General features: G+C 48.3%; 2 protein-coding genes and 1 pseudogene across 5 annotated transcripts; 2 read left to right on the forward strand and 1 right to left on the reverse strand.

Moving 5' to 3' along the window:
* The first annotated feature begins 2,351 nt into the window (after positions 1–2,351).
* LOC311624132 (RNA-binding protein PNO1-like) lies at positions 2,352–3,317 on the forward strand (annotated as a pseudogene). The gene has a single exon. The product of its transcript is annotated as an RNA-binding protein PNO1-like (transcript).
* Positions 3,318–12,845: 9,528 nt separating this feature from the next.
* Positions 12,846–18,444, forward strand: IDH3B (isocitrate dehydrogenase (NAD(+)) 3 non-catalytic subunit beta). Of its 3 annotated transcripts, XR_014795431.1 has the most exons (13): positions 12,846–12,977; positions 13,106–13,186; positions 13,483–13,581; positions 13,687–13,807; positions 15,710–15,770; positions 15,848–15,980; positions 16,082–16,215; positions 16,303–16,405; positions 16,501–16,647; positions 16,820–16,914; positions 17,024–17,084; positions 18,034–18,235; positions 18,328–18,444. XR_014795431.1 is itself a non-coding variant. In XM_084889036.1 (12 exons), the coding sequence occupies exons 1-12, from the start codon at positions 12,942–12,944 to the stop codon at positions 18,118–18,120; spliced, it is 1,158 nt and encodes a 385-aa protein (XP_084745162.1). In that variant the 5' UTR covers positions 12,846–12,941; the 3' UTR covers positions 18,121–18,444. The 3 variants fall into 3 exon arrangements, 2 of the variants coding, with proteins under 2 accessions (XP_084745162.1, XP_084745161.1); XM_084889036.1 differs by having other exon boundaries at positions 18,034–18,444; XM_084889035.1 differs by lacking the exon at positions 18,034–18,235.
* Position 18,445: 1 nt separating this feature from the next.
* NOP56 (NOP56 ribonucleoprotein) lies at positions 18,446–23,818 on the reverse strand. Its single transcript, XM_084889034.1, has 12 exons — positions 23,732–23,818; positions 23,489–23,578; positions 23,026–23,140; positions 22,007–22,168; positions 21,645–21,843; positions 21,139–21,326; positions 20,908–21,059; positions 20,622–20,722; positions 20,130–20,278; positions 19,783–19,904; positions 19,460–19,597; positions 18,446–18,872 (listed from the first exon to the last, which is right to left on the reverse strand). The coding sequence occupies exons 1-12, from the start codon at positions 23,732–23,734 to the stop codon at positions 18,522–18,524; spliced, it is 1,770 nt and encodes a 589-aa protein (XP_084745160.1). The 5' UTR covers positions 23,735–23,818; the 3' UTR covers positions 18,446–18,521.
* Positions 23,819–27,314: the final 3,496 nt, after the last annotated feature.

Raw genomic sequence — 27,314 nt, forward strand, 5'->3', positions numbered from 1 at the left:
TTTGACAGAACTCGTCCATTCTTCCCCCACTTTTTCCAAAAGGGGGTGCAGCACAATAGAAAACAAATCCGAAGCGGTGTATTTGGCAGAAGTAGGTCCATAGCGCCCCCTAGAGGTTCCATAGTGTCAGGCCAGCACTTAGATCCACTTGACGTCAAGATCATTAAAATATAGGAAGGGTAAAAAAAATAAAAAAATAAAACTTGCATCAAATATGGCTGTCCAATAGAAATGACGAGGGCCATCCCAGAGGATTCCTGGTGGGTATGCCCAGTTCAGCCTTCCTCCCTGGTGACTGCTGAGTTTCCTCAGCTACTTCAGGTGTTAGTCTTGCTAACTGGTGTTAGTCTTGCCTTGGGATCCCATTTCCTGCAACTAGGCTGAGTTTAATCCTAAATAGTAAAAGGATGAGAGCTATAAGGGTGGATGCTTTGGCGGGGTGGGGGTGGGGTGAGCTGCCATCTTCAATCTGTGGGCTGGAGCAAAGGCTGCCTGTCCCCTCGATATTCCTGGGTGTTCACAGCCCTCCCCATCACGAACCATCTCAGACAGCCAGTTTGAACCCCATTGAGAAGGATGAAAGGAGTGATTTTTTTCCTGGTGCAGCAAGGTCTTCTCCAGGCTGGCTCCTTTGTTCCTCTCCCGGCTTTCAGAAAGGGGCCAGGACCTGCAGGTTTCTAACCTAAAGCTGTAACAGCACCCAACACTACCCCGGAGGGCTGCCTCTTACCTACCCACAGGGGCAGTGGCAGAGAATCTGAAATTATATATATATATATATATATATATATATATATATATATATATATATATATAAAATTTCAAGTACAAGGGAAAATTTATTTAGAAAGTCACAGAGGTAGGGGAAGAAGGAAAAAATTTCAGCAGCGAAAGAAGGGCTCTTGAATCTTCTTTTTTTCTCCAGAGAGAGAAAGGGAGAGAAAAAGAAAGATCAATGATGAGAATCATCCATCGGCTGTCTCCAGCTGCCTCCTGCACACTGGGGATCGAGTCCTGACCATGAATCCAACTGTGACTTCCTGGTTCATGGGTCCACACTCAACCACTGAGCATGGACTGGGCCATTTTTTTTTTTTTTTTTTTTTTTTTTTTTTTTTTTTTTTTTTTAGAGATATGTCTTAATAGAACAAGGTTATCACTTACTGGCCTGCAGCTCTTGCAGATGGGAATTTTTATTCCTTCTCATGTGTATCCGTAGTGTTCAGAACAGTGCCTAGCACACAAATATTTATGGAAGTAGGACTTGTCTGAGAGACAGAGGTCAGGAGCTCATGACTGATTTGGTACATGGAGTTCCACAAGGTGTCTCAAGTAGATGGGCTCAGCACACCTGCTCTCTGTCATCTCGCCCTGCCCTGCCCTGTCACTCAGGCCTATTCCTGGGTAGAGAGTGTCAAGGTCGCTCTCTCTTACTCTTCAATGGCCACTTGGCCAACTGGAGCACCAGATCCTTGCAATGCAGCACATGGTGAAAAGAATTTGGGGTCTGGAAACTTGTGTAGGCAATATTATTATCTAATTATTATAATCCTATCTAATAAAAGAGTAATATACAAATTGACTATCACTCCAACACACAAGATGGCTGCCTCCATGTGATCAAAGATGGCTGCTCCCACGTGGACACAAGATGGCCACCACAAGATGGCTAGCAGGGGAGGGCAGTTGGGAGGGACCAGGCCTGCAAGGAAGGGCAGTTAGGGTTGACCAGGCCTGCAGGGGATGGCAGTTGGCTGGGGCGGACCAGACCAGCAGGGGAGAGCAGTTAGGGGTGACCAGGTTAGCAGGAGAGGGCAGTTGTGGGGGACCATGCCTGCAGGGGAGGGCAATAGGGGATGACCAGGCTGGCAGGGGAGGCCAGTTAGGGGCAATCAGGCTGGCAGGGGAGCAGTTAGGCATCAATCTGGCTGGCAGGCGAGTGGTTAGGGGGTGATCAGGCTGGGAGGCAAAAGCGGTTAGAAACAATCAGGAAGGCAGGCAGGCGAGCAGTTGGGAGCCAGCAGTCCTGGATTGTGAGAGGGATGTCGGACTGCCTGTTCAGGCCCAATCCTACTGTACGAATTTCGTGCACCGGGCCTTTAGTATTTAATATAATTAAATATAATTAAATAAATAAATTAAACATTATCTTCTACTTATTAGCTTCAGTTACTTTCTACATAAGCCTGGGGTACTGAGGGTCCAGTGGTATGATGGTAAGTACTTAAAAATTGCCTCTCAAAAAATAAACCTGATTTGTAGCATTTGCCAATTTTCATAATGTATTTGTTCCCACCATGGCTGATTTCAATGTGATGTGACAAATCATATTGGGAGAGCAGCATACGCGTTCCAACTGGAAGCACCTGCGGGGGCTGGAGATTCCTGAGGATGGCCTCAGAAATGGAGGCACAGAGCGCTGGGGCCCAGGACAGTTTCACCCAGGACACCCGCCAGGGTGGCCGGAGAGCGAAGAAAAGGCAGGCGGAGGAGCTGTCTGCGGCGGGGGAGGGCGGGGACACGAGCCGCCCGCATGGACACAGAGGAGGCCAGCGAAGAGGCCGGTATTCCTGCCCCTCTCCGGGGACGGATTCCTGGATGGGAAAGAAGAAACAAGGAAAATTCCAGTCCCGGCTAACAGATACACACCATTAAGAGAGAACTGGATGAAGATATTTACTCCTCATGTAGAACATTTGGGACTTCAGATACGCTTTAAGTTGAAATCAAGGAATGTAGAAATCAGGACTTGTAAAGAAATCAAGGATGATAGCGCTCTGACAAAAGCCGCCGATTTTGTGAAAGCCTTTATTCTCGGGTTTCAGGTAGAGGTTGCACTTGCTCTCATTAGGTTGGATGACCTCTTCTTAGAGTCTTGGAATTACAGATGTGAAACCTCTACAAGGAGACCGCCTGTCAAGGGCAATAGGAAGAATTGCTGGCAAAGGAGGAAAAACCAAATTCACCATAGAGGATATGACACGGACGCGGATAGTTCTAGCTGATGTGAAAGTTCATATCCTTGGCTCTTTCCAAAACATCAAGATGGCAAGAACTGCCATTTGCAACCTCATCCTGGGAAATCCTCCACCAAAGGTTTATGGCAATATACCTACGAGCTGTGGCTAACAGAGCAGCAGATCGATTCTGATTTCAAGTCAGAGACTTTTTCTTATCTTTGAACTGTAGAGAAGAAGAGCTTACAAGTGGTTCCAAGAAATCATGGGAAGAATTTCGGTCACTTTAAACCTCAATCTCTGTTCTTCAGTTCTTAGCCAGAAGCATAAACCTAACAGGAAAATTTGGTAGTATTCATTCAACAGTATTCATTGAGGATAACTTGAGTATCAAAATTTCATACCATTATTATACTTAAACATTAATTACAATTTATCTTATTTTGTTTTAAATTAGATGCGTAATTTCTAGTTCCCTTATTTGGAGGGAATATTCTTATTTTTCTATTTGAATTTATGTTTTTAAATTAGAGATTTATAAACATTTCTTCCCTATGAGTTGTAATTAAAGAACTATTCCCAGAAAACCTCTTTGAATCATGTCCCTAAATACTGGTGATGTGACTATTTTAGAATCAGGTCATAAAAGCAGCAGTTTGGCCATGCTGTGTGAACCAAAAGACTAATCTTTCTACCTGTTTGCCACTTGTAAAATTAAAATTTTTTTTATAACAATAATAAAAAATAACCATATTGGGAAAAGATACACATAATAGGTCCTCCAGAGCCCATGCAGGCTGACTCACTAATACACCTCCGTGTGGGTCCTAATGACAGAAGTTTCCCCTTAAAAGTCACCCTTTGAAAAAGAGTGATGGACAGCCCTGGCTGGGTGGCTCAGTGGGTTGGTGCATAGTCCTGTATTCCAAAAGGCTTTAGATTCGATTCCCTGTCAGGGCACATACCTAGATTTCAGGTTTGATCCCTGGTCAAGGTGTGGTCAGGGTGCATACGGGGGATAACCTGATGGATGTTTCAGTGTTTCTTTCCCTTCCTCTCTAAAATCAATAAAAATAAAAACTATATCTTGGGTGAGGATTTTTAAAAAGTGGTGGACCTTATACTTTACAGCAGCCTGTATGTGGGCATTTCTTTAAAACAAAATATTTTATTGATTTTTCACAGAGAGGAAGGGAGAGGGATAGAGAATAAGAAACATTGATGAGAGAGAAACATAAATGTGCCCACAACCCAGGTACATGCCCCTGACCGGAATCGAACCTGGGACCTTTCAGTCCACAGGCTGACGCTCTATCCACTGAGCCAAACCAGCTAGGGCTAGGCATTTCTTTTTACTATCAAGATCATTTCATGTGGGTTAAATGTATGTGGATGATCAATTTGATCTGAAGTACAACTTTTATTATTTTCAGTTTAAACAAAGTTATTTGTGGGCTGGAAGGGATCAGTGGGGGGAAAAGGAGGCCATAAGTAATGCTTTCAACACTAAAGATTTTTTAAAAGAGTTATTTGATTTTTAAAGTATATCATAACACAGCAAATTGCCTATGTGTATACACTTCAATAAATTTTACACATGTATATACCCATATCAACACAGCCCTGATTAAGATTCAAGCCATTTCCATGCCGAAACTGGTTTGGCTCAGTGGTGGAGCGTCGGTCTGCGGACTGAAGGGTCCCGGGTTCGATTCCGGTCAGGGGCATGTACCTTGGTTGCGGACACGTCCCCGGTGGGGGGTGTGCAGGAGGCAGTTGGTCAATGTTTCTCTCTCATTGACGTTTCTGGCTCTCTGTCTCTCTCCCTTCCTCTCTGTAAAAAATCAATAAAATACGTATATTAAAAAAAGAAAAAAGAAAAAAAAAAGATTCAAACCATTTCCAATATTCCATCTCTGGTACCTCTTCCCGTTCAATACATGCCCTGCAGAAGTAACTCCTCTCCTGACTTCTCACACTGTAAACTGATTTTTCCCATCCTTGGAGTTCATATAAAAGATATCTATCATGCACTGTGTACTGTTTTGTATCTGGCTTTTATTCATCATTATATCAGTAAGGTTTATACTTGGTGTTGTAAGAGTAGTTCATTTATTTCCATTTGTGCAGTATTCCTAGTGCCTACTTTAAATAACTTTAACTCAGTAGAAGTTTTTGTATATGTGTGTGCTTCTCATGCCTAGTTTTGTCACTCATTAATGAAACTGTGGATCCCATCGTTTGGCCTTCCAGGCCATGTACTCAGTCCCATATGCTCTGTTTCTCCTTGGCCCTGACATATCCTCCACCACTTCTCCACTCCCTGGAACATCTGCCAAACCCTTTAGAATCCCTTCTGCGTAATGAACCAGCCTTCTCATATTCCCAGCATTCCTTTTAAAGATTTCTCTCACCTCCAGCCCTAACTGAAACCTGGAGGACACCTGTTAGGGACTACATGTTATGTCCCCCTGAAATTTATGTTTTAAATCCCCAATACCCCTTGTGACTGTATTTGGAGATAGGGCCTGTGAGGATGTGATAAAGTTTTAAACGAGATCGTAATGATGGAGCCCTAATCTGATACAGCTAGTGCTCTTATAAGAAGAGAAAGATAGAGCAGAGTGCTCTCTCTACCATGTGAAAACAGAGAGAAAGTGGCCATCTGCAAGCCAGGAAGAGTCCTCACCAGGAGCTGAATCAGCTGGCTCCGTGATCGTGGACTTCCCGGCTTCCGGTGCTGTAAGAAAATACGTTTATTTTGTGTGGTGGTGGGTTCGGTTGGGCATTGTCCTGTGCACCTAAAAGTTACCAGTTTGATTCCTGGTCAGGGCACATGCCCAGGTTGCGGGCTTGATCCCTGGTGTGCAGGAAGCAGCTGATCAATGTTACCCTCTCACATTGATATTTCTTTCCCTCTCCCTCTCCTTCTCCCCCCCCTCTCTAAAAATCAATTTTAAAATCTTAAAAAAGAAGAAAAGAAATTTTTGTTGTATAAACCCCGGTCTCCGGTATTTTGTTGTGGCAGCCTGAGCAGACTTAAGACAACACCCCAGACACCCTTTATCCTAACGGAAGGTCCTTCCTAGCGATTACTGTCTATTCTCTCTCCTCCCACTACATGGCAGTATTTGCAATTTTCCACTCCGCCCACCACTACTACTTTCAAGCCAATACGTTAACCCGTTACTGTTTCATGGATGCTGGCGGAAGACCTGAAATTCCTGGAGAAGAAACAGAAACTTGCTGCAGCACAGCAAGTAGCAAAAGCATCGTGTTTGCATCAGTTCTTCCTGACCCTGCTGTCCCACAGGGACAGTGGAGGGGAGGAGCCCTGTGCATACTGTGGGCTTGTGCTGCGTCTGAGGAACATGGGCATGGGGAACCCACCTCTTTTCTAGAAGGCAATAGCACGCTTCTTGTCCTGGAGGGAGATAATACATCATTCTCAAGGTTGGTTGCTGCACACACACCCCTGACCAGGAATCAGAAAATCTCATGGATATAGAGAACATTTTGATGGTTTCCAGGTGGGAGGTGGGTCAGGAGGCTGGGTGAAAAAGGTGAAGGGGTTAAGAAATACAAATGGGCTGCTGAAACCGGTTTGGCTCAGTGGATAGAGCGTCGGCCTGCGGACTGAAGGTTCCTGGGTTCGATTCCGGACAAGGGCATGTACCTTGGTTGCTGGCACATCCTCAGTAGGGGGTGTGCAAGAGGCAGCTGATCGATGATTCTCTTTCATTGATGTTTCTAGCTCTCTATCCCTCTCTCTTCCTCTCTGTAAAAAAATCAATAAAATATATTAAAAAAAAAAAAAAGAAAGAAATACAAATGGGCCGAAAATGGGTTGACTCAGTGGATAGAGCATTGGCTTATGGACTGAAAGGTCCCAGGTTTGATTACGGTCAATGGCATGTACCTTGGTTGCAGGTACATCCCTAGCAGGGGGTGTGCAAGAGGCAGCTGATGGGTATTTTTAACTCTCTATCCCTCTCTCTTCTCTCTGTAAAAAAATCAATAAAATATTAAGAAAAATATATATAAATGGGCAGTTATAAAAATATGGGGATGTTATAAATACAAATGGGGCAGTTATAAAAAGCATAGGGAATATAGTCAGTAATATTGTGATAACTGTGTATGGTATTAGAGGGGTACTAGACTTACTGGGGTGTCTACTTTGTAAGTTACATAAATACCTAATCTCCATGTTGTACACCTGGAAATAATACAATAATGTATGTGAACTAATTGAAAAAATACATTATAAAAGAAAAGAAATAACCCAGACAGAGTGGTCAGGGCCTTATATTCCGCATGGCCAGTAGAGATGGGTAGTGGTGCACAGGGTCTGTGGCAGCTCGCCTCTCCCCACAATTGGCCGCACACATTCCTGGCTGAACGTGAATATTCACATGAGAATGCCGCTCCACCCGCCGCTCTGATTAATCTGATCAGCAGAGGCTGGGACCGAATCTGTTCAATCTGTCTCACAGAGAATTTAATTAAGGCGACTATCAATAGAACTTCAAGCAGCTAACTGAGGCCAACCTGAAGTGCTGGCTTCAACCATGCCACCCAGGATCCCACACGCAGTCACCTGTGAATGAGTCTCATCCTATTTTAGGCAGCCAGGCTAGTCTAACCTCAGGTTATTATCACTAAAATCCTCACAAGTGAGTTTTAGACTAATCTGCTGATCTTTGATGTCATTGCTAATAATAAAGGCCAAAAAGCAATCCTCAACGCTAATAAGGAGGCATGCCATGACCCACATATAAAAATACACTCTAAAGCAGGGGTCTTCAAACTACGGCCCACGGGCCACATGCAGCCCCCAGGGGAGTCTGATCCTGCCCGCCAGGTTTTTTGGGCAGTGAGCGCAGCCAAGGTGTTACAGTAGGAATTAGTAGTTCATATAGTCCGGCCCTCCAGCTCTCTGAGGGACCGTGATCTGGCCCCCACTTTAAAAAGTTTGAGGACCCCTGCTCTAAAGGGTCACATACAAACACACACATGCCACTCCAGTTCAAGATTTGGTTTTAAGCCCGGCTCCGTGGTTGAGCATCGTGTCCTATGAATCAGGAGGTCATGGTTTGATTCCTGGTCAGGGCACATGCCCAGGTTTTGGGCTCAATCCCCAGTAGGGGGTGTGCAGGAGGCAGCCCATTGATCAGTGTTCTCTCTCATCATTGATGTTTCTATCTCTCTCTCCCTCTCTGATATCAATAAAAATATATTTAAAAAAGATTTGTTTTTAAATATGATTTGCATCATCATTACACTGGTTTGGTTAAGTCACATGGGCAGTGTTACCAAATTGTTGCAGTCTCAGTTGCCAAATATGAACCAAACCATTTCGGTGACAGGAAAAGTACATGCATTTGTGCCGGTCAGACTGAAACAAGGTTGTGCCGGATGGTGTGTTTGTACAAGGATGGGGTTGGTTCCACAGTCAGGAGCTGCCGTTGATGGCAAAGGGCACAAGTAGTTGAGTAATGACCATGTCCACACAACTTCTTTTGTTTCTGTAGCACGAGGATAGGCTGACAAGCCCAGAGGGGTCAGGCTGCCAGCTGAAGCTTGACTCAACCGAACTTGGTGATGGTTTTGTTGGCTGCAGTGTTGAATCTAGGGGACACAGAGGACATTAAGCGTCCCCTCTCCCTGCACCTGCTGGCATCTAAGGTGTCTTCTCACCAGCCTCCATAGCCACGAAATCAGTGTGTCCCACTCCAGTAGCTAAGACTTTTTTTCCTACTTGAACCCTGATCTTTCATCTGAAGGGACCAGATACGAGGGGGACAAAATTGACAAAATTCACAGACACACATTATCTCTCCCACCTTGGCCTCCGTGGGCCAGTGCAGGGGGATTTGACAAGCAGTGGGCTCAACCAAGCCATGGTTGAACATGGACACCAATGGGTGTCAGTATAGCCGAACCACCAGCGAACCAGGCCGGCACTTAGGGGGCCCTCTGTGAATTGAGGATCCCACTGAGCCAGCAGCTTTGCTTTAGGTGATGAAGTGAGGAATGAAGTTTTCCTCAAAGGAATTGCTGCCACTCTTGTAAAGCTCAGATAAGGTTAGGGCTAGGCAAGCTGTGCTCTTGAAAACAGCATTTACATTTGACTGGTAAGACCTTCTGTGCCCTTCCCTTTATCACCACCAAATCCAAGTTGATTTGGATCATGCCCAAATGGGAGTCACAGGAACGCTATGGGTCAGTAATAGGTTAGGCTTCTTTTTAAAAAGGGATGTATTTGGTGACTGTGTCCGGCAGGTGGCACTGTTGTGCTGGAAATGGCCTCAGTAATTTTTCCTGATTATGTTTCTCCTCTAGGAAGCCTATATGGTTTCTTTCTGGACCATCCCAGATGGTTCAAGAGTCACCTCTGAACACACAGCAGCCTCTGAATGGGCGAACCCCCTCTAGAACTTACGGCGTTTATAGTACAAGCCTGGACAAACATCAACACCAGTTATACTTTCAGCAGTGGCAGCCCCAATGACAGTACAATACACTGAACTGGCCCAAAGGACCTCCACACAGGGCCACTTTAATTTCCTTTCCCCAATGAAAACGTTGCTTAAAGCCCATCAGTTGAAATTGGGGGATTTCCTTGTACCTTATGGGAAAACAAACCAAGGAGCTTAGTGTGTGCGGATCAGGAGCCATGGCAACAGCTTCAGAGCACGCTGCTCCAGAGGGGAGAGCAGGGTGTGGGGGAGGCTAACCCATGGGGGTGGGGCAGCTGGGGGGCTTTTCCTTTCTCTAGGCCTCTGGCTGCAGGACTGGTACACCACTGCATTCTCCCCTGTGCCTCCAGCTTCAGTACAAGACCATGGCCACTCCCCTCCCGCCCCCCAAGCCCAGGACCATGGCCACTCCCACTGCATTTCTTGGAACCTTCAGCCACCTCTGCCTGCATCCAACAACAGGACTGGGTAAGGTGGTAACATGAGTGCTTGGGTTCTACGGAGTTATAGACATTTGTGGCCGTTACCTCTATGGAAGTGCCCAGCATACCCACTTTTTCTTCAAAGCTGCTGAGGGCAGAGTAGCGTGTGTGTGTGTGTGTGTGTGTGTGTGTGTGTGTGTAGATGGAGGAGCACAGAAGGCGAGAAAGGTCTGTGCAAGTGAGCAAGGCTTTTGTTCACTTTGGGTTTGAATGGCCACTTGTTGGGCTCAACCAAATAAACTGGTAGTGTTTTGGTTCACCTGAAGCTCTATTTCAGACACCCTGGACATGCCATTTTATTTCAGCTTTCAGGACCTTTTGATTCAGAAGCCACATCCCTACTGCCTTTGGTGTGGGGCCGTGAGGCTTGCTGCCCCTTCGTCCTCGCAGCCCTTCCACCTGCGGCATGGAGGAGTGAGCAGGAGCACAGCACCGCTCAGGTGGCTTGTTTCCGTCTGCTTCCCACTGCTTGGCCTCATTAACGGGTAGGACGGTGTGAGACCTTCCCTCCAGTCACCCGCGGCCTGCCACCCACCATCTGGAAGATTCACTAACCTATGTGAGGGGGTCTTTTCATAACCTCTGATCTGGTCCCCAGGGTTGGCCTTCCTCTTCCAGAAAGCCATGTCTCTGTCACATCCCATCCTCGCTGCCACAGTCAGGGCCTGGCATTTGAGTTTCCCCTGCTGATCAGTTAATAACAACCAGTCTTACTATTTCATGGATGCTGGCCAAGCAAGAGGGGACTCCTGGGTCAGAAACAAAGGACTTTATTACTCATGGCACAGCAAGCAACACAGCATAATATTCACATTGGCTTCCTTCCCTCACACTTGGGCAACGTGGAGGGCCCAGGAGATGCTGGGTTTGTGTTGCATCTGAGGAACATGGAGTTTGGAGAACTCACCTCTTTTATAGCAGGGAATGAGTGAGCTTGTTCTGAGTCCTAGAGGGAGATACTACCTCATCCCTCCAGGTCGCTCACTGCAAATACAAGTCTGAGAAATAGTGTGGGCAAAGAGTAGTTAGGACCTTGCATTCTTGGCACAGCCAGCAAGAATGCACAGGGACACTCAGGGACCACAGCCAACTGCCTCTCCCAATAGTTCCTACCACATGTCCACTTCTATGTTATGCCTGTCTCTTTTTAAAAAGCCTTGTGTCTCAGTCCTAATGCCCAAACTGGGTGATAGCAGAAGAAACAAAGAAAAGAGAACTGAAAACTCTTTTAAGATCACAGATGCAGCCCTAACCGGTTTGGCTCAGTGGATAGAACGGTAGGCCTGCAGACTGAAGGGTCCCGGGTTTGATTCCGGTCAAGGGCATGTACCTCGGTTGTGGACACATCTCCAGTAGGAGGTGTGCAGGAGGCCGCTGATGGATGTTTCTAACTCTCTATCCCTCTCCCTTCCTCTCTGTAAAAAATCAATATAAATATATCTAAAAAAAAAAAAAAAAAAGATATCAGATGCAAATGACTTAAATATGTGTAAGCTGATCAAAAAGAGTAGTATACCGTCCTGGCTGGTTTGAGTCAGTAGTCAGAGCATCAGCCTGTGGCCAAAGGGTTTTGGGGATGATTTCGGATAAGGGCACATACTTCAGTTGTGTAAGCCTAGAAAACTGACATTCAATTCACCCATCCTCACACTGAACACTTACATATGCTCTATAAGAGCTAGAAGGAACAATTAAGATGGTTTAAACATCCTCCCTAACCCAAAAGATTGGTTAAGGCACTTTTCAAGGGTTCTAACTTTCCCCATTCTCAGGCAGCATCAGTGAACTCATCAGTGAACTCACCAAGCTCACGGGGAGGACACAATGTCCTTCAGTGACGGTCTTGTTACCGATTGGGGTTATTGGCTGGGACTTTGGTTCTTTCCATCGAGGCAAGAAAAGATTTTAAGGTCAACAAAAATAAAAGCAAAGCAAAATGGGGTTTATGGAAGATACATTCCAAAGGAGAAGCAGGCCAGTCGAGAGGGCATGGGAGCCAGCAATGGCTAGGCTGCTTTAGCTCACTGGGAAGTCAGAGAAAAGGGGCCTTGGAGACAGGTCCAGGGGGTTAGTCTGGGAGGAGCTGTAGCTATCGGTTTCTCCTCTGCTTGCAAGTCTCATGGGGCCCCTCAGAGATTGGAGGGTACTGCCTGTGGAGGAAGGAAAGGGGAAAAGGAATGGCATGCGCCTGCTCCTTAGGGACAGAGTGAGAGAATGCAAGAGAAGCTCCGAATTTCCGGGCTTGATAGGGGGGTTTTCTGGGTGAGGCCTTTCACAAGCATTCAGGGGAGATTAACAGAAACTATCTTTCTTCTGGGCATGCCCTTATCTAGAATATCTACAACCCAGAGGGCGGGGTCAAAACCAAATGCAAATTTCATTGTAATTAGCCCGGGGCCCTAGAAAGGTCACAGTGGCTTTGAGGTCATGTCATTTTCTTCTGGGCTCACGCCAACGACCGCTGGCTCCGAACCTGCCTGCTGGCGGTCTGCTGGGCCGCCCGTAGGGAGAGGGGTCCGAAGGCAATGCTGGGCCGACCCCTGCTCCGGAGGCACACAGACCAAGGAGGGCCCCCTTGTTTTCCTTCGTGGACCCCGGGGCAGGCCTCCCCGCCGCCGCTCAGGTCTGACCTCCTACCGAACAGTCATCTCCTCCGCTGGAGTCAATCAGCGCCCTTCATCAGGCCCTTTCCCCTGCCCACAGCCGCCTGTCTCCCCGCGGCATCCCATTCAGGTCCCCGTTAAACATCAAATCTGACATTATCCTTTCACGTTATGCTGACGTTTCAATATAAATTAAATACAGCGGCTGGGGAAAAAAGGCAATAAAGAAAGCAGCTGTGTGTTCCGCCCGTCTCCTGCGAGGGGGTAAGCAGAAGAAGACGGAAGGGAAAGACGAGCAGGTGCGGGAGCCGGCGGGAGGAACTGCGCGCCCTCCAGGGCCCCGGGACTGACCGGAAGTCAGGGTGCCGAGCCGCTCAGGCTGTCGCGTCACTTCCCTCGCGACTTCCGGCGAAGAAGATGGCGGCTCTCAGCAGTGTCCGCTGGCTGACCCGAGTGAGGCGGGGAGCGGGCCAGGCCGGGCGGGCGGCCGGGCGGGGGTCGGCGCGGTTTTACCGGATCACAGGTAGCGTTCCGGGCGAGGGCCCGGGCCGACCTCACTCACAGGCTGTGTCCCTCCGCAGGCGCTGGTCGCCGCCCCGAGCCCGGGGGCATGGAGGGGCCTGGCTACTTCGGCCGTTTCGCGCTCCGCCTCGCGGGGCCAGGTAAGCGCAAGGCCCCCTTCCGCCCCCTCCCCGGCTCCCCAGCCCTCCTCCCCGGCTCCCCAGCCCTCCTCCCCGGCTCCCCAGCCCTCCTCCCCGGCTCCCCAGCCCTCCTCCCCGGCTCCCCAGCCCTCTTCCCCGGCTCCCCAGCCCTCCTCCCCGGCTCCCCAGCCCTCCTCCCCGGCTCCCCAGCCCTCTTCCCCGGCTCCCCAGCCCTCCTCCCCGGCTCCCCAGCCCTCCTCCCCTCTCCCGGGCTCCTGCTCCTACTCTCCCACCATCTCTGATGGCCCCGCTCGCAGGCCGAGGACGTGAAGGTGGAGGGCGCCTTTCCTGTGACCATGGTGCCGGGAGACGGCGTGGGGCCCGAACTGATGCATGCCGTCAAGGAGGTGTTCAAGGCGAGTTGCCCGGGGGAATCTGCGGCAGGGACGAGGGGGTGGGAGGCGGTTTGGAAAGAACGTATTTGATCCTGACCCTGTCATTTTTGGGACCTGCCTCTGAAGGCTGCCAGTGTCCCAGTGGAGTTTGAGGAGCATTATCTGAGCGAGGTGCAGAACATGGCTTCTGAGGAGAAGCTGGAGCAAGTTCTGACTTCCATGAAGGAGAACAAGGTGGCCCTCATTGGTATGTGTGCCCTCTTCTACGTGTCATTTAAAATCAAATGGAAAAAAATATATTCATTCAGCTTCCCTCGACACATATGACTACATGAACTCTCCCTGAGCTCCCATCGGTTCCTGACCATTGTTGGTTCCTTCCAGCTGGAACACAGGAGTTGAGAGATCATGTGAGCTCTTCCCACAGGAATTCAGCGTCTGTCATGGGGCTACACCGTGAATCGTTGTCTTGTTAATTGTGATTTTAGAATGCTACTCTGGCCACCTCTTTTCTGTCTTCTCTCCGCTTCCCTCCTTGGATCTCCTCATTTGATTTTTTGGTTTTCAGTTCTGCCCTTGCAGTCCATTTTCTGCATCTCTTCTCTTGGGAAGAGCAGCATGACTTTGCCAGGCCCAGCCTTAGCATAGGACAGTGAGTTCTTTATACAGTGACTCTCAGCTTTTCTGCCTTCATTTCCACAGCAATTATTCTGTGCTATGGACTAGGCTGTGTTAGTGTCCAGATGTATGTACTACCTTGATTTATGCTGTTCCTTCTGCCCAGAATGTTCTGATGCTACATGTCAGAATCCTCCTCACTCACTGTATTGGTCTCCCAGGACTGTCATAACCAATTGTTGCACAACTGGTGGCTTAAAATAACAAATTTTATTCTTTCACAGTTCTGGAGGTCAGAATTCCAAAGTTAAAGTCTTGGCAGGGCTCTCTGAAAGCTTAAGGGAGAAATCGTCCTCGGCTCTTCCAGCTCTTGGTGTTCCTTGGCTTGTAGATGCATCACTCCGGTCTCTGCTTCTGTCTTCATCTGGCTTTTTCCTCTCTGTGTCTGTGTATCTATTTCTACTCTTTTTTTTTTGTTTGTTTAAGGGCTTGTCATTGGATTTTGGGCCCACCCTAATCCAGATTGATTTCATCTCAAGATTCTTAATTATATCTGCAAACACTATTTCTTTTCTTTTTCTTTTTTTTCCTAACACTTTCTTAAATAAGGTCACATTTATAGGTTGAGGTATAGACATATCATTTTGGGGGTTACAGTTCAATCTACTACACTCACTTTACCTAAGGTCTGGCTGAAGTGCCAGTCATTCCGTGATATTTTCTGATATTACCGCAGTGAACTTCTGTGTTTCTATGTATGTCATTAAGGTCCTTTCCCATGTTGTTTATTTATTTACTTTAAAATATACTTTAAAAAAAAATTGATTTAAGAAAGGAAGGGAGAGGGAGAGAAAGAGAGAGATAGAAACATCAATGATGAGAGTCATTGTTCTGCTGCTTCCTACACGCCCCCTACTGGGGGATCGAGCCTGTGACCCAAGCATGTGCCCTTGACTGGCATCGAACCTGGAACCCTTCAGTCCGAAGGCCGGCACTCTCTCCACTGAGCCAAACTGTCTAGGGCTTCTCTCATGGTTTTAAAAAACCATATCCTTTATATTATCTGTCTTCCTCACTATTGTTTGCCCCTTGGGGGCAGCAGGTATGTGTTGTGCTTTTGGTTGATATACCTAGCACCTTTCTTACACATAGTCCATGCTCAATAATTGTTGGTTGAGAAAATGTCAAATAGGTAGACACAGAAACATCAAGAAAGGTCACAGATCCCTTGGCATTGTTTCTCAACATATTAAGCCCAGGTTCTTTGATAACATGAAAAAATATTCTGTCCTCTTACGTCACTTTGAGGTTTCAACATACATGTGACTAAAAATAAAAGTGTTAGACAAAATGTTTCTGCATTATTTTCCTTTGCCCCATCCCTCCAGAGAAGTTTAAGGGTCATGATCGGGAGCGGGAGATGGGAGTCTGGGTTGCATTCTGTCACTGAGGGGACTGGACAGTGATCTGAGTTTCCTTGGGTGTGGCTTGTGCCTGACATTTCCCCACCCCTGCACCTTTGTTTGTGCAGGAAAGATCCACACCCCGATGGAGTATAAGGGGGATCTAACCTCCTATGATATGCGACTGAGGTAAGTATGGTGGGCCAATGGGTCAGAGGGATTCTAGGGCACCAGGCACAGTGTTGATGGCCCTGTCCCACCCCCAGGCGTAAGTTGGACTTGTTTGCCAATGTAGTCCATGTGAAGTCACTTTCTGGGTACAAGACTCGACACAACAATCTAGACCTGGTGATCATTCGAGAGCAGACAGAAGGGGAATACAGCTCTCTGGAACATGAGGTGAGGTCCTAGAAATTGGGGAGCGCAGGGGTGAAGGTAGGAGAGGCATAGCTCTTCCTTTCTTTCCAGTATCACTCAGCTATTTCTCTCTTCCTGCCCAGAGTGCAAAGGGTGTGATTGAGTGCTTGAAGATTGTCACTCGAACCAAATCTCAACGAATTGCAAAATTCGCCTTTGACTATGCCACTAAGAAGGGGCGGAATAAGGTCACGGCTGTTCACAAGGCGAACATCATGTGAGGGACATGGCTTTGCGTGGGGTAGGTTCCTGGGAAGGTAGACCCCTGCACTCTCTTGGCTGAATCTGTTCCCTTTGCCCATAGGAAACTTGGGGATGGGTTGTTTCTGCACTGCTGTGAGGAAATTGCTGAACTGTACCCCAAAATCAAGTTTGAGACAATGATCATAGACAACTGTTGCATGCAGGTAAGGCTCTCCTTGTGTGTACACACTCTCAGTGCAGAGGGAGGCAGGCAGTGGAATTTGCTTCTCTTCTCCATGCCCACATTTCTCCCTTCCAGCTGGTGCAGAATCCTTACCAGTTTGATGTGCTGGTGATGCCCAATCTCTATGGGAACATTATTGACAATCTGGCTGCTGGTTTGGTTGGGGGAGCTGGTGTGGTACCTGGTGAGAGCTACAGTGCAGAGTATGCAGTCTTTGAGATGGTGAGTGAGGTCACCTCCTCTAGTTCTGTGTGCCCTTCTCTGACCTCAGGTTCCTCCTGATCGTTTCATCCCATGCCTCCTCTCAGTGTACCTGGCCTAACCTCTTCTCCTTGATCTTAGTTTCTGCAGAATGTCTGCTCCCAGTGACTCTGGCCTGCCCTTCTTTTCGCAGGGTGCCCGGCATCCATTTGCCCAGGCAGTGGGCAGAAATATAGCCAATCCCACAGCCATGCTTCTGTCAGCTTCCAACATGCTACGACACCTCAAGTAGGTTGTGGTGGGCTGGAGGAGGGCAGGTGGTGAGAGGGAGCACAGATGGTGAAATTGGGGCCTGATGAGGGGGGAAATCTCAAATTGTTCCTCTCTACATTGACAGTCTAGAATATCACTCCAACATGATTGCAGATGCAGTGAAGAAGGTGATCAAAGTTGGCAAGGTGAGTTTAGAAAGGCTGTGGGGTTCAAGGCCTCAGAACTACTCTCTAGGTAACCTGAATTGGGGTCTCCTTTCCCTATAGGTCCCCAGAACATCTGCTCTCTGATCTTGCCCTTCCCTCTCAGGGCTGCTCTTCACTTCTCCTCTCTTAGCTGTTTCATCCTCTAGATCAGTGGTCACCAACCGGTGTCTGCGGACCACTGGTGGTCCGTGAGATCTGAAAGGTTGGCGACCATTGCTCTAGATCTCTTTTGCCTTTCAGTTCCCATCTGCTATTCCCTTTCCTGCTCCATCCATTGGCTCTTTTATGGACAACTTTTATTATTTTTTAATCCTCACCCGAGGACATGCTGAAAGATCGATTACCCTTCTTACTTGCCCCAGCCGGGGATCAAATCTGCAACCCAGGTATGTGCCCTGATTGGGAATCAAACTGGCAACCTTTTGGTACACAGGACAGTGCTCAATCAACTGAGCCACTCTGGCCATGTGTACTGGGCATCTTAATGCTGAATTTGTAGCTCTCTTATCTAGGGGGAGCGGATGGGGATGGAGCAGAGGGAGGTAGCAGGCAGGATGAGGCAAGGGTGTCATCACCTCCACCCTGGAAGCCCATCCTCGTTTGCATCCCCCTGCCATTTTCTTCCTTCTACTTGTCTCCAGGGCATCTCATCCTGTCTCCAGTCTACATTTCCTATCTTCTCTCCGGCTCAGCCTCCCATCCATTCTGTCCAGGCTGCAGTATCGCTTTAATAGTGACTCTGGCCCTCAGAAGACCTGAGTGGACAAGTCCATGTTCTTGCAATCCTAGCAACTTTCTTGCATCTGCTGCCTTGTCTTCTTTCTGGCTGTTATCCCATCTTGGACTCCCATTTCCATCACAGTGCCCTACCCCGCTTCATGGGCTCTCTTCTCTTCTTTCCCACGGCTATTGCCGGTGGTGGCTGTAGGTGCGGACACGAGACATGGGCGGCTACAGCACCACAACCGACTTCATCCAGTCCGTCATCGGCCACCTGCACCCCTATGGGGGCTAGAGCCCCCTTATTCCCTTCAACCTCACGAGGACCATTCTACCTACATCTCCCTTCCGCACAGTGGACCAGAGAAGAGCCCTTAAACCTAGACCATAATCACCTGGGCAGAGCCTAGGTTATCCTGGGGCTGGCTTCCTGAGGGAAACTAATGGGGGGAGGGTAGGGGTGGGCCCAGGTCACAGGGGTGATGACAATTCTCCCCCACAGGTTCGAACTCCTGACATGGGTGGCTATGCCACCTGCCGAGACTTCACTGAGGCTGTCATTGATGCCCTGTCCCAACCACACCCAAGTAAAGGTGTCAAATAAAACATGACGAATGAACTCTATGTGATTTTCTTTTATTGGGACTTAGGGGGTGGGTAACTTGGTGGTTATACCCCACCAGGGTACTGTCCATTCTAATCCTCCTGGGCCAGTTTTAGCTTTTTCTTTTTCTTTGAGCTCTTATTGCTAACAGCCTCTTCAGGTCCACTGCTGAGAGGTTCCTCCTTCAAGGAGAGTTTCCTCTTTTTCTTGAGAACACTCCTGTTTGCTGCCTCTTCGGGTTCACTAACGGGTTCTGGTTTGGTTAAAGATTTCTTCCTCTTGGGAAGATTTCCATTGGTAGCTGTCTCAAGATCATTATTAACTAACTCCTCCGTGGGCAAAGATTTCCGTTTCTTGGGTTTGGGTGAAGAAACAGGTGGGTCTTCTGTTCCATTCTCCTGGAGCTTTTGCTTTTTCTTCTTTTTAGGTTTTTCATTTAGTTCCTAAGGGGGGAAATGGGCATGAAATGGTGTCCCTCACTGTATCAACACTTCCAGCCCCCACCCCATTCAAGTTCCAGCAATTAAACAGGGCAGAAAAACTGGTGGAAATCCACCCCAAAGGTGACTCCCACTTAAAGGTGAAGAGAGAATTATTTAAGCCCATAAGAGAAAACCCCACCATGTTGGTCACAATGAAGCCACCATGCCTAGTTCCATAGGGGACCCTGAGATACTGTTTGGCAAACTGGGCGCTATGAAAATCCCAGGGAAGACACACAGCCGAAACCAAGAACAAACAGCAGGAATGCACACTACCCCCAGTTGAGGACTCCTGGCAGGCAGCCGAGGACAGAACACACTTGCCCAGGGAACCAGTGTGCTACAACCAACTCTCTGGGCTCTTGTTCAAGTTCTCTCAGCACCTATCTCCTTCCTATAGAATCAAGAGGCAGTTTTAGAGGTTTCAAGTCCTTGTTTCAGTTCAAAGGCCTGGACTCAAGACTATGACTTTGAGGTCACATCCTTTGTTCTACAGTTGAAAATCCTACAACTCAGGATTTTCACTCAGGCTCTGCCTACTTACTGACCTCACACTCCTCTTGTGTACTGCTGCTGTTTTCTGGAGATGCAAGGGTGATTGCAGCCAGCCGTTTCTTTTCCTTCTTCAAGCGTTTCTTCTCCTGTTTCTCCAGCTTCCTAGTAATCTCAGCAGCCGCTTCCTCTGCCTGGCCAAAGGAAAGTGCTGAAAGGCTCTGAAGACCTCTGACCAGACAGAGGTTTCCCTCCTGGCTTCATTGGATCAGGCTCATTAAATCAGTTTTTTGCCTCCACTCTACAAGGTCAGGCCAAGACAGTTCATCACTTCCAACAGCTAGCTGTGCCAAGCCCCACCTGCAAAGCCCCAACTGACCTGTACCATTGCCTCCTTCATGACCTCCAGATTCTTTCGTGGAATCACGCCAGTCTCATAGAAGGATAGCCGCTCTTCCACTTGTTCTCGAAGCTTCTCCCCAAATACATTTGTGGGTACCTCTGGGTGTGTGTGTGTGGGTAAACAGAGCCTGTCAGCTCCTACCGGGTCAAACTACACTCACCCCCCGCATTTCCTCTACCCTCAGCTTCACTCAGACCCAAAGTATCAACACTCACTAGGTGAACTGCTGTTGACGAAAAATGTTACCATCATTGTAGAAGCTAAGGTATTTCCCCCACACCCTCCCAGCCCCCTCTTCACAAATGCCACTCCCTCAACCATACCAGAGAAGCAATCAATTCGCGAGGCAATACTGCATTTGTTTGCCAGGTATCGGGAGATGCGGCCTTTGTTCTTGGCAGCTGCTCGGCCAATGAAGGTGGAGTGGAAAATGAGTCCATATTTTGGGGTGTTACCCCTTGTCTTCAGGGCTCTGGGAGAATAACATTCAGTGGAGACTTTACAACTGGAAATTTCAACCCTATTAGCCAGGCAGCTCCTCCCCTCCCCTTTCCCTCCATCTCCAGAGTGAGCCTTAGGCTGGGGTGGGTCTAACCCATGGCTCCCAAGGCAGAAGGCACCCAATGTCGCTGACCTGGAAACTCGGTCCCTTTGCTGGGCCCTGGGAATCACTCAGACACCAGGACAGGCCATCACCCCCACACCAGAGGCCTGTATAGGTCAGGATGCCCTGGTCAGCCATCACTGTGATTCCCCAAACAAGTAGTGGACACCAGAAGTGGCACCTGAGTGTGGGCAGGTGCCCTCACTGGTACCTGAACAGGGCCTTCTCAGCCCCAAGGATCTGCACTGTGGATGCTGGATACTTGGCCAGGTTGGTGAGGCTGCCAGCATGAGCAATGAGACGTGCGCCTACCTGGAGGAGTCAAGGAATTAGTCACAGACGCTGGATATGCCAACCTGCCAGCTGCATAATCCCGCCTTACCTCTGCCCATTGCCCATCAAGTCACGGGGAAAACATGGTGGATCAAGAAACAGAGCAGTGTGGACATATAACCGTAACATTCCTTATCCCCCCATTTTTGTTCCCCATGACTCACTGCTTCCCCAATTAGGGCTGACAGGCTGGGGGCCACTTGGCTCATCTTGGATCGCAGGTAAGTATGCAGACTCTGGCGGTACTCTGACAAAGACACCACACGACTGGAGAAGCTTTCAATGTTTATCAAGTCAATGGCTGATATGTCCATGCCTGAAGGACACCAAGGAGGAACGTAAGGGCCAGATAGTCAGTCCCATACCTTACTTTGGCTGCCAGGTTCTGTACTGACCCATAGAGGACCGTGAGGCGTCCAGAATAGCCTTAGCCTTGGCCCCATCCATTGTTAGTTCCTCCAGCTCCTCCAACTTTTCTTCATTCAGCTCCTTTCGGTTTCCAATGAACTGAGCGACGCGACAGTATGTAGCATTGTCATTGATTATCTTCACCAGCTCAGGAAAGTGATACCCATACCACTCCCTGCAAAGAGCAAAAATCACTCCCTGGCCAAACTGCCACATATCAAATAAACCTATAGCCACCAACTACTCCTTGCCCAGAAGTTGTTTAAACAAGACAGATCCCAAACCTCCTTGATTCAATGTCTCCCCATTCACAATTCAGACCAGACAAAGAGCCTGAGCTGAGGTGTATATGGGGTAGGTTTACTCTGCCTCCTATTTCTGTACAGTCAGTGTAAGCACACAGCCTGTGGTAAGCACCAGGAGGCCCAGCCCCACCCCACAGAAGCCAGTCCATTTCAGGATCCAAAATGAGCTAGGCCATTCCTCCCCTTACCTGACACGCATGGAGAAGGTATTGATGTCCTTATCCAGCTGGTCCAGGAGGCTAATGGACTGTATAATCATATTGTCCACCCGGTTCACATTAAACTTAACTTTGGCCCGAGAATAGCTGTGTCCCAACCCCAGCTGGGCTTTACAAGCAGACACATCAGTCAGGCCCTTCACCAGGTTGTGGAAGTGCAGACGAACTCCTAGAGGAGGGCAAGACTATGAGCAAGGGAAGGCTGAGCTAGCTCCTGCACCCACAGGAAACAGCCAAGCAGGACAGCTACCCAGAAGCAACCCTAGGCACCCTGTTTCCAGACCCCCCCCCCCTCAATTAAGAATGGCATAAAAGTTAATGGACGGTCTCACCTCGAAGAATCTCAGCTATCACACCTCCAGTCTGGCAGCTGTACCCTAACTCCTCTTGTATAGCAGCACCAATCTTGGGGTCCCCAACCCCCAGGAGTACTTTCTTCTTTTTGGTTGGCAGGTAAGTTTCCAAGAACAGGCGGAGGTCCTCATGAACAATACCTCAGGGCAAAAAAACCAGAGCTCCCACTAACGGACGGCTTAAATCACAAAAGGGATCCTGTCACTTCAACTGTTGATTGACAGACCACTAGTCCAGCAGAGCATGCTGGGATGGTTTGCCTATATCCCTCCCGCTTTTGGCTTTGCTCAGAAGCATAGAGACATCAGTGATTGCACTCAGGGGATTGACAGATTCAAGTCATCACTGCAAAGCCTGCATTAACCACGGGAGGTACAGAACTCAGGTACAACGGTACAAGTGTGAAATGCATAACTGAAAGCTTAAGACATACTCCGAAGCACCATGAAAATATTTAGTTCTCAATCTGCCTTCTGGAACCAAAGGTCTAAGATGGCAAGCTGGGCAATGTGCTTTAAATATAACATCTAGCCTACCATACTCCTCCCTCCCCCCACCGGATATTGAGCTCCGTTAAGACTACTCTAGTCGTAGCCGGTTTGGCTCAGTGGATGGGGCGTTGACATGTGGACTGAAGGGTCTCAGGTTTGGTTCTGGTCAAGGGCATGTACCGTCGATGCAGGCACATCCCCAGTGTGTGTGTGTGTGTGGGGGGGTGGGGGGGGTGCAGGGGGTGGCTGATCGATGTTTCTGGCTCTCTATCCCTCTCCCTTCCTCTCTGTAAAAATCGGAAAAATGTTTTTTTTTTTTTTTTAAAAAGACTACTCTAAATTACATCCTGTACACACCAAATACTACCCAGAACCTATCAGATTTTGAACAATTTAGCCGAGGAAAGGCAAATACTATCACAAGCTCCCTAGGAAAAGAAACTAGACAATGGCGGGGCCTATATGTTGGCTTATCTTCCTGAACTCCCCGGAGGTAGCTTACTCACCTTCAGACACAGCATTGACATTTTCCAAGGCAACCTGGGATGAGGCAAAGGGACCAAAGGCCACGAGACGAACGATGTTGTGGAACTTGCCCAGATTGAGCACGCACTCCTCCACCTGGGGGAAAGGAAGGAGGGGAGAAAGGCTAAGTGTCTTCCTTCCTTCGCTCCTGCCTGTAGGGCGCAGTAAAGCGGCGGCTCTCAGCCCTGGTCAGGCCTAACAGCCGACTGAACGCTTAAGGGAACGAACCTATCATGGACCCTAAATCTCGTTACTTCTTCGTCGGCTCAGGGTGGGAGAATTCTAAATGATCCTAAGGCGATTCTAATCACGGAGGCAGATCAGGATCCTCGGCAAAGGAGCTTTCCGGCTCGGCTCCTACCCCATCGCGCGCGGTCGGCCACGTGGGAGCGCGCGGTGCATGCTGGGGTCGTGGCGGCCCGAGAGCCCACCGCTCGCACCCACCTGCGGCTGCAGCAGGCTGATCTCCTCCACCTCCTTCAGCGCCAGCAGCGTGTAGCCGACCGCGTGCTCGAACAGCACGTGCAGCAGCACCTGGAGAGGAAGCCGGACGTCAGCGCCAATGCGGCCATCGCGTCCACCCGGACCCACCCCCACGGCAGGCCCAAGCTCCGGCCAAGGCTCGGGCCCGAACCCAGGCCCGAACCGCGGCGTCCACCCGGCTCGCACACCACAACCACTCCTCACCATGGCGCCCGCTCCTGGCCCGGCTCGCAATGCGGCGTGCGGGCTCTGGCGCGCGGAACCAGGCTCCGGAAGCCCCGCCTCCGGCCCCCGCTGGCCAATCAGAGGTCGGGGACGATACCTTTCCGGGCTCCCGGAGGGGTGCGCCGTGTGGTATCTCCCGCCGGGCGCGGGGGTGGCGCGAGTGCCGGCGGGTGGCTTTTCCGGCCTCTGCCGCAGCGCCCGCATGGGCCTGGGCCGCCAGCATGGGCCTGCGCCGAGCCTTGTGGGCTGTAAAAAAGGTTTTGAAAACGCTTTTCTGGCTGATAGCCCAGGCCCTCCTGTTCTCATCATATAAACGGCGGGCCGCAGAGCTAGGGGAAGCCAGGACTGGAGGCCCGGCACAGGAAACGGATGCCGAGCTCGCCGTCCGCAGCGCAGGTGGCCTCGGGCCCCAGACACCTCCCTGCGCCCCACACCTTCTGGATCCCCTCATCCGTGCCTCCCTCTGAGGGCCGACCCTCCTGGGAGGCCCGCGGGCCGCGCTCCCGCTCTTCACCGGAGCGGAAGCGGGGCCTGGGCATTCTGGCGCAGACCCTAAGGAAACTTCTGGTGGCTGGTTTTATGCTTTTAAATAGTATTTTGTTTTGTTTTTTTTTAAATGAGGATGGCAGGCGATGAAGTAGAAAAGAAAGGCGATCCCACCTTTTTCTAGGTTGGTTCTTGTTCCTTTTGAGCAGAACACACTTCCTTTTGCTCGAACATGAGTTGCTTTGCCCCGTTGAAGGGCCCTTAAGTTTTTTTCAAATTATTTTTTATTGATTGCATAGAGTAAGGGAGAGGGAGAGAGAGAGATAGAAACACCAATGACGAGAGAGAATCATTGATCGATTGCCTCCTGCACGCCCCAGAGCCGGAATCCCAGCACGGAGCCCCAACCGAAAAATCAAACCAGAGGACTCTAACCCGGACCTCCTTCCTGGTTCATTAGCTCAACCACTGAGCCACGCCCACCGGGTTAAAGAGATTTGTTTGTTTTTAAACTTAAAAAAAACGTATATTTCAGAGAGGGAGAGAGAAACAAATGATGAAACCAGCTAGGGCTAAAGGTGTTTTTTTTTTTTTTTTTTCCTAAAGGTTTTTTTTTTTTTTTTTCCTAAAGGTTTTTTTTTTTTTTTTTTTAAATTCCCATACAGAAGTACATTTATAAAGTTAATATATTTTATTTTCTTAAGCAATTAAGTTACTTGACAAAATCCAATTACTGAGTTCACTTCCCTCGCGCCCCTCCATCCCCCCAGTTACCACATTAAAAAATATATATATAGCCAAAAAAACAGTTTGGCTCAGTGGATAGAGCTTTCTCCTGCAGACTGAAAGATCCCAGGTTTGATTCCAATCAAGGGCGTGTGCCTTGGTTGTGGGCACATCCCCAGTGGGAGGTTGTGCAGGAGGCAGCTGATTGATGATTCTCTTTCATTGATGTTTCTAACTCTCCCTCTCTTCCTTTCTGTAAAAAAAAAAAATTAATTAAAAAATATATATATATGATTTCAGAGAGGAAGGGAGAGGGAGAGAGATATAAAACATTAATGATGAGAATCATTGATCTGCTGCCTCTTGCATGCCCTTACTGGGGACCGAGCCCTGATCTGGTTCATAGGTTTAAGTTCAACCACTGGGCCTGGGCTCACTGTTGAAGCCATGTATATTAAACTATATGGCTGGTAAATATTAAAATCTTAATATTGTTTGAAAAGATTAAATTCTGTTACATATATCCACTTAAAATCATGGGTCTAAATCAGTTATTTCACATTTTAAAATAGAATTGCAAAATTATAATATTAAATTCTCTCAAATGTTATAAATACCAAATCAAATAGATGGTTTCAAAATGTAATGAAGAATATTAATGCTAAGACTTTGTTTTACTTCATTCTTTCTATAGTTAATCCTAAATATTCCTGGAGTTACAGGTGCTTATCTGCTAAAGTAGGGGCTTTCAAAGAAGTCAGAATCCATTAATGGATTGCAGGGTTTAGACATTCTTGACCAGCATTGAAAAGAAAGGATGAAAGAGAATAGGAAATAGTAATACGTCACATAGAGCAAGGGAAGGGGTGTTGGTTTGTAGAACTTGTCTCAGCTAAGCATACATCTGTATACAAATATGTATACCCTAGTACAGTGGTTGGCAAACTCAGTCAACAGAGCCAAATATCAACAGTACTACGATTGAAATTTCTTGTGAGAGCCAAAACCGACTTCTGCGCATGGGCCACGAAGTTTCCATCGCACTGTACATGCGCAGCCACTCGTGGTATTTTGTGGAAGAGCCACACTCAAGGGGCCAAAGAGCCGCATGTGGCTCTCGAGCCGCAGTTTGCCGACCACTGCCCTTGTAAACATATACATAGTATATGTGTACATATAGAAATACATATGCACACACACAAATATGTATAACTTCTGTGGATTAGACTGAGAGTTACTTAGCTGAAAGCTAACATATTTGGGATAAATAAACCTGCCTCTGAGTCAAAGCATGAGGACCAGGAGCACCGATGTGCAAGGGGAAGAGGAGGAGATGAATGTCTCCGCTCAAGCAGAGAGAGAACTAATTTATATTTCCTCTGCCTTCTGTGTATTTCTGGCACCCAAAGGATCAGATGATGCCCATCCACATTTGGGAGGGCCAATTCACCAGTTCAAATGCCTATTGCATGCCAGGTATTTCTAGTTGCATGGATACAGTAGTAAGCAAACCAAGTCAGTATCATCTGGAGTTTACAGTCTATGGGGAGATGAAAAATCAAATAAATATGTTGATAAATGTTAAGGAATATTGCATTGTTCTATAGAGGCCCTCAGCGAAGAGGTGACATTGGAATAGAGATCTTAATTAAGAGAGTAATGCAGACATCTCGGAGAAAAATAAAAATAACCCTTGGCCTCTGACTTCAGAGACTTTATAATCCTGGAAGAATGAATATAACAAAGTGCTGAAATGAGTAGTATGGGAGGCAGAGCAGAAGGTAATGTGGTGGTGGTGGTGGTGGAGGCCAGTGCTCCTGAGGAAGACTCTATGGCCAGAGGAGTTTTAAGCATTAGAAGAATGTGTAGATTGTTAAGAGATGAAGGAAAGAGAGTAGAAGCAAATGCCAGAAACAAGAAAAGAACCTGCTAGAAGTGTAAGAGTTATGCTGGTCAGTAGTAGGAGAAAGACTGAAGGATCCAGCATGTAAAATCTAAAGCAAGCCTTAAATGAAGGCCGGATGGATTGCTTAATCTGATGAGTCTCTCACTCTTCACTAAACAGTGTTTGGTTGGAGATTAATTTGGAGGTGATGTTCCAGCTGGGAAAATGTCCTTCATGGGCCACAGGCCTGAGGGGGAGCTGTGTGTTTCCAGGCATGCTCCAGACTCCAGCTGTAAAGCCACAAGGCACCTGGGTCCTTTTCTTTCTCTGTGCAGATAGGACTGTGTACCCATGGGGAAGGATCATACACTGTAGCATCCATAACTCTTTCACGTAGCCTAGTCCCGTGGTCGGCAAACCGCGGCTCTCAAGCCACGTGCAGCTTTTGGCCCCTTGAGGGTGGCT

Source organism: Pipistrellus hanaki, assembly GCF_964339955.1.
Source record: "Pipistrellus hanaki genome assembly, chromosome: 6".
NCBI classification, from domain to species: domain Eukaryota; kingdom Metazoa; phylum Chordata; class Mammalia; order Chiroptera; family Vespertilionidae; genus Pipistrellus; species Pipistrellus hanaki.